Below are 6000 nucleotides of genomic sequence, written 5' to 3' on the forward strand. Positions count from 1 at the left end.
AGGTAATTTAACTTTTTAATTTTTCTATAGTTAAAAATTTCAGCTTTTAAAAAAAAAATTTAATGAACTTATTTGTAAAATTTTAAAAATAAAAAAATTATTTTAAGTCTTTAAAAATTTATACATTTTATTTTTATAAGTACTACTTTTGCTCAATTTAAAAAAAATATTGAAATTTGTTAAAATTTTGTATAGAACTTAATAAAAATAATATACAATAAAATTTTTTTAAAAGGAATTAGATAATATTTAATGTAAAGGAAGATTCGTGAAAAAATAAAACAGAATAATTTGAATAAATTTACTATATTCATCATTAAAATCATACCATTTAAATTTCATTTCTATTTGAATTACAGATTCAAAAAGTGTTCCTGACTAACAAAAAGTATAAAAAAGTGAAAAGAAGCCTTGTTACATAGAAAATATCAGATCACAGTGACTAAAACACTTCAAAACAGGTAAGATAATTCAAATGATTACTTAATTTATATAAATAATTACCTTTGAAATAATTTTTGGTTCAAAAAGTTATAAAAGTTATTTATTCACTTAATAACTATGACACACAATACTTAGGAATATTGTTTAAAATGTTATCCCAAAAATATTTTTTCTTCTTAAGAAAAAATTAACCTAAGTTTTATCTTGGTCATACTTTGTATAAAATCCATTTTATACAAATCATTTATATAAAATAAAAATACAAATAAATAATAATTAAAAAATTGTATTCAGGAATACTTTTAATTTGTACTTTTTTTAATAACATTTAATTAAAGTTTTACATTTTTAAAATTATTAAATAAAATTTAATTTTTCCAAACAGGAAAATGTATTTTTAAAAAAAAAAAAAAATTTTTTTTATGATTAAATATTATTTTAATATTTTATAATAATAAATAATTTAATTTGGAAGTATTAAGAAATAATTCTTAGTAAAATTTTCATTAACAAAGCATTATTATTATTATTATTTTTTTGCTAAAAGTCAAATTTTAATTATTTGATTTGTAATTCTTTTTTTTCCCCCTCATTTACAAAAAAAAAAAAAAAATCAAATATTACATTAATTTAATTGTACTGTAAAATACAAACATATTTTATAATAAACTTTAAATTCTAGGAATATTGGGGGGGAGGGGGAAAAAAAAACCAAAAAGTGCTACGTCTGCAAATATTTTAAAAACCAACTTTTGAATTGTCGAAAAAAAAAAAAAATAATAATAAAACTGTATTTAATTCAATCCAATTTGTCAGTCTTATTCTCACTAATAAGTTTTTTTTTCATCTTTTCTACAATACTTTTTTTATTAATGAGTTCAATATCTTCTTTATTAATCGACGCCGCAAAATAATAACATGCTAATTTGTATACCAAAGGACAAAGTAGACCTTGATGAAAAATGGCCAAAACTCGATAATATGGTCCAGAAAAAGGATCCTTTTCAGCAGGGCAGAGCATGTGATTTAAATTTACTTCGGTGGGCTAAAATAAAAATCATTATATTAAATTAATTACGATTCTTTGAATCATTGATAATTGTTCATTAATTAATTATTAACTGGTTTAATAATTCATACTGTTTAAACGGAAAAAAAGCCGCCGCATTTAAAAAAATTTTTTTTTTCCTTGTTCTTAGTAATAATTTTATAATATTTCATTTGAATTTTTAATTAAATGAAACTACAATTGAAGAAATATTGAAATATTAACTTGGAAAATTGATAAAATCAATTATTATTAGAATTTTTTTTTTTTTTTTTTTTTTGTAATATTTTTCAAATTTAGGGTTTCAATATTTCCATGTCTATGAGATCACGTGATATTTAAATACTCACTAGCGCCAATATTTGAAGAAATATATAATGGTATAACATGTTTAAACCATACGAGAAAATAATCCACGACATGTCTCGAACTGGTTCCACATTATAAACACCTAAAAGAGTAAATAATAAAAATTGATTTTAATTTTTTTAAAAATCATTCTATGGTAATTTAAAAATTATTTCATCGGTAAATTCTTAAAATTGCCACGCAATTAATGAATTACTAAAAAGGAAATAAAATGTTAAAATGATAAATGATGAAAGTTTTCAAATGTGCAGTTTATGACGAATAAGAATATTATCATAAATTAATTTAAAACCAATAAAAGATGTAATCAATGATTTACATTTAATAGAGCCGAAAGTAATAAAATTACTTGCTGCACTCCATTACTCCTAAAAATCAATTTCACAATATTTTTTCACATAAAATGAAAAAGATAAAAAAATTGACTAAACCTGAAAGACTGTTTTCCATGTATATTGTAATATAACAATTATTCTGAATTAATTCAATATATTTTAAATGAAATATTTTTCTTTCAGTATTATTTAAGTTTTAAAACATAAAGGGTAAAAAAAATTAAAATACATTTAAAAAACTTTTTAAAAATTGTCCATGTAGAAAATTTAAATTATTTTTAATATAAAAAATTTTTCTTACCTCCTTGTTTTAAGAGATAAATTGGAACTATAATTAAAAGTATGTGTTGAATCCAATAAATGCATTTTTCAAATGGTAGCTGAAAGAAACAATAAATAAAATTAATAATAAGAATAATGTGATTTTATTTGACCATCTTCAAAAGTAATTTATACAAATGATTACCTTTCTATTATTTGTTTCAGGGAAAAGAAATGCAAGAATAGGTCCATTTAAAAGACTAAGATGCAGGCGAAAAACTGCAGTGACTTTATTACTTGGAGCAACTGATAGCAAATACAACTAGAATAATTAGTTAGTGATAGTATACAAATATGTTTATATATAAATATATACACATATACACACATGATGCAAACATACATTTATAAATTTACAGATGTATATGTATGTATCCAAATATATATTGAAAAATAAATATTTTTTTACATTTAGAAATGTGTGTGCTAATTAGTATTTTCTAATCAAATGGAAAATAAAGAATATTAAATTTAAAATAATTCCATGGGGTACAAAAAAATGCTTCACAAATGGAATTATTAATAAAAGTTAATGTTAATAAAAAGAAGCATTTTTTTTTTTTTTTTTTAAAACACAAAGACAATGTAAAAGTCGATAATGTTTGATGTTTTGTTAATTAAAAATATTTTTTCGATTATTACTACACCCCATTAACTGCTAAAATTAATTTCAATATTATTTATAATAATTCAAGCAATATATCTTAGACAACTGGTAACCCCAGCAAACAAAAATGCTTCACAAAAAATAAATTTCATTTTTTAACTGGGTTTTAAGCTTTCAAGTTCACTATATTTAAAAAAAAGAAGTAGTAGTTCACCTATGAAGAATGACAAAAACTATAATCACTCACCTGCAGCACAGTCATAATGTGACAAGGATTCAACAAATAAATCACAGTTTGTGTAGCAAATTTAAAGCCAATTTCTATACCGAATGCGATTGAAAAAATTACCAACAGTATAATTTTTCCAGCTTGGTATTTATATGGATGAATGTTAACTTTAGGAAAGGTTAAATTATCATATCCCCAACCGACTAGAAAAGCAGCTAAACATACAGCTAAAAATGATTCTCTCAGCCTCCAAGAATCTGACATAAAATTACGACAGATTGGTCCTCCACTTGTGGACGATGTATTGACACCTTTTATAGTCCACTCAATCATTGTTTAAGAAAATAAAAATTTTTTTCTGTTTTTAAAAAAAAAAAATTGATTTTGTAATGTAATTATATGTACTTTGTTTATACAAAAAAAAAAAAAAAAAAAAATACATTAAAAAATTTGTACGCTTTTGCAAATTACCTTTTAAAGTTTTAAATAATAAAATAAATCGCTTTATAGAACACATAAGTTCAGTCCTCATTAAACGCGATGCACTTCAGAATATATATGAGATTTATAGCTGGAGCAATGAATTATTTAAATAAAAAATCTCAGGTTGCAATCCCTTAAAACACAAAAAAAATATATATATATATATATATTATATCATATTATTAAAATATATGTTATATTTAAATGCGAATAAAACTTTTTAAACCATTTACCAAATAAATATTTAGTAATTAGTCGTTAACAATAGTTGTAGAATAGTGACTGAGATTTGCTTTAAGCAGAATACGATAAAAACAAAATATTTGTTCATCTTGAACGCGCATCGAATAAATCAATAAAAGTAACCATCATGGCGTCTTGTTTTGAGTGTAATGCAGTGTTTTGACAAGTAAATTTAACTATTGTATAAAGTGAAATTTTTATAAATTTAAACATATAATCAACTACAATTTCTTATATTGTAAGTGAAAATTGTATGAACTTAATTGTTTGAAATTTCAGTATGCGCTAAGTGAGTAAAATAGTGATAAGATTTCATTTTTAAAGTTGTGGGCGTCTAACTGTCAGAATTTTGTGAGCTTCGTGAATTGTCTTCATATGCAGTCAAATGAATCAAGCAATAATTAATTTGTCTCTTGGTTCATTTAAGTTCTTTTTCTGACCTTTTAGGTTCAATGTAGCCTTAAGCTGTGTTCGAGTGTTACGTCAACAACTTTTGACAGGTATGCTTATTGGCCAAAGGGAATATGTCTGCAAGGTCACCCACCTAAATCATCTCTTATTATAAATGAAGCTTTAAATAATTTTTGTTTTTCTATCAAACTATCACTGTTTTAGTTTTCTATTGCGTTTTTTTATTCTTTTAGTAGTATATTAAAACTTTTTTTAAGGTGAAAATTAATCATTAATGTGTGTGACAAATTTATTTACCCCAAATGTGACACTCAATTATATATTATGCCTTTTTTTAAAGAAACTATGCAGATGTTTTAAGTATTGTATATAGTAAGGTAATGTAGTTTAAATTATACTCTTTGTAAATGTTTAATTCATATATCATTTAAAAATTTTTGTTTACCCTATGTCTGATTTGATATGACATTGTGAATAATTTTATTTTTCACCTATCTTTATAAAAATTTTTTCGTTACTACAGTTTTTTTAATTCGATTTTAAGCAGTACATAATTCACAGATTTCCATCAGATTTTCTGTAAAAAAAAAAAAAAAAAAAAAAAAAAAATCAACCGACTTTATATAGCTATTAAGAACAATTTTTCAATTTTTTTTTTTCTTTAAATCAGAAGCTGTATTTTTACACAGTAAATTTGTTAGTCATTTATATGATAATTAGAATATGGTTATTTTGTAAATAATAACAAAAAAGTTTTAACAACTTAAACAGGCAAAAATATTTGAATATGGATGTGTTGTGAATTTTTCATTTAATTTTTATTACCTCCAATAATATGTTTCTGATTTTCAGATCTAATTTCTCAGTTTCAACGAATATTATTTATTTTGCAGAACTGTATAAAAGTTTTTAATGTGGTCCTGTGAATTTTTAAAGTCGCTTGTATTTCCCGAGTACCTTATTTCTCTTCTTTATATAAATAAATTATTTGAATGCAAGAGATAATTTGATTATTATTATTGTATATTTTAATTCAAAATAAATGTATTTACAAAAAAAAATTGATGACATGCTTTTTAGTCAAAATTGTATTATTTTTATCTAGTAAAACAAACAATTTAAAATACTTATAATAGTAATAATAATAAAAAGTATTTAATGTATTAAAAAAAAAAAAATTTTTTTTGTTACTTTGAACATAATGTTTTTCTAAAATTATTATTTAAACAATGAAATGATTTTCATAAAGAAAAAAGGGTTTAATCATTATGAACTGTTTTTTCATTTTTTTTTTATTTTTTCAATAAAGTAAAAACCGGAATTAAATTTCAATATTACTAGTAGTGAAAAACATTCTGGTTTTTTTTTTTTAACGAAAAAATGTCGAATAAAAATTTTTTTTTAAAAATCTGTAGTTTCGTATAATTTTTTATAATTTTTTTTTTTAATGAAAAAGATAATTTAACTGTTTTTTTTTTTATTTAAAAAATAATTTTAAAGTTAAAAGTTA

The 6000-nt window shown here is 21.8% G+C and overlaps 1 protein-coding gene across 1 annotated transcript; it reads right to left on the reverse strand.

Moving 5' to 3' along the window:
- Window positions 1–1243: 1243 nt before the first annotated feature.
- On the reverse strand, window positions 1244–3686 carry Phum_PHUM137580 (uncharacterized protein; the record flags this gene model as incomplete). Its single annotated transcript, XM_002424561.1, has 5 exons — window positions 1244–1479; window positions 1839–1943; window positions 2498–2576; window positions 2663–2779; window positions 3372–3686. 5 exons carry the CDS (start codon window positions 3684–3686, stop codon window positions 1244–1246), a joined length of 852 nt encoding a protein of 283 aa, XP_002424606.1.
- Between the last annotated feature and the right edge of the window lie 2314 nt (window positions 3687–6000).

This window comes from Pediculus humanus, genomic scaffold, assembly GCF_000006295.1.
Source record: "Pediculus humanus corporis 1103172107481 genomic scaffold, whole genome shotgun sequence".
Classification (NCBI taxonomy): domain Eukaryota; kingdom Metazoa; phylum Arthropoda; class Insecta; order Psocodea; family Pediculidae; genus Pediculus; species Pediculus humanus.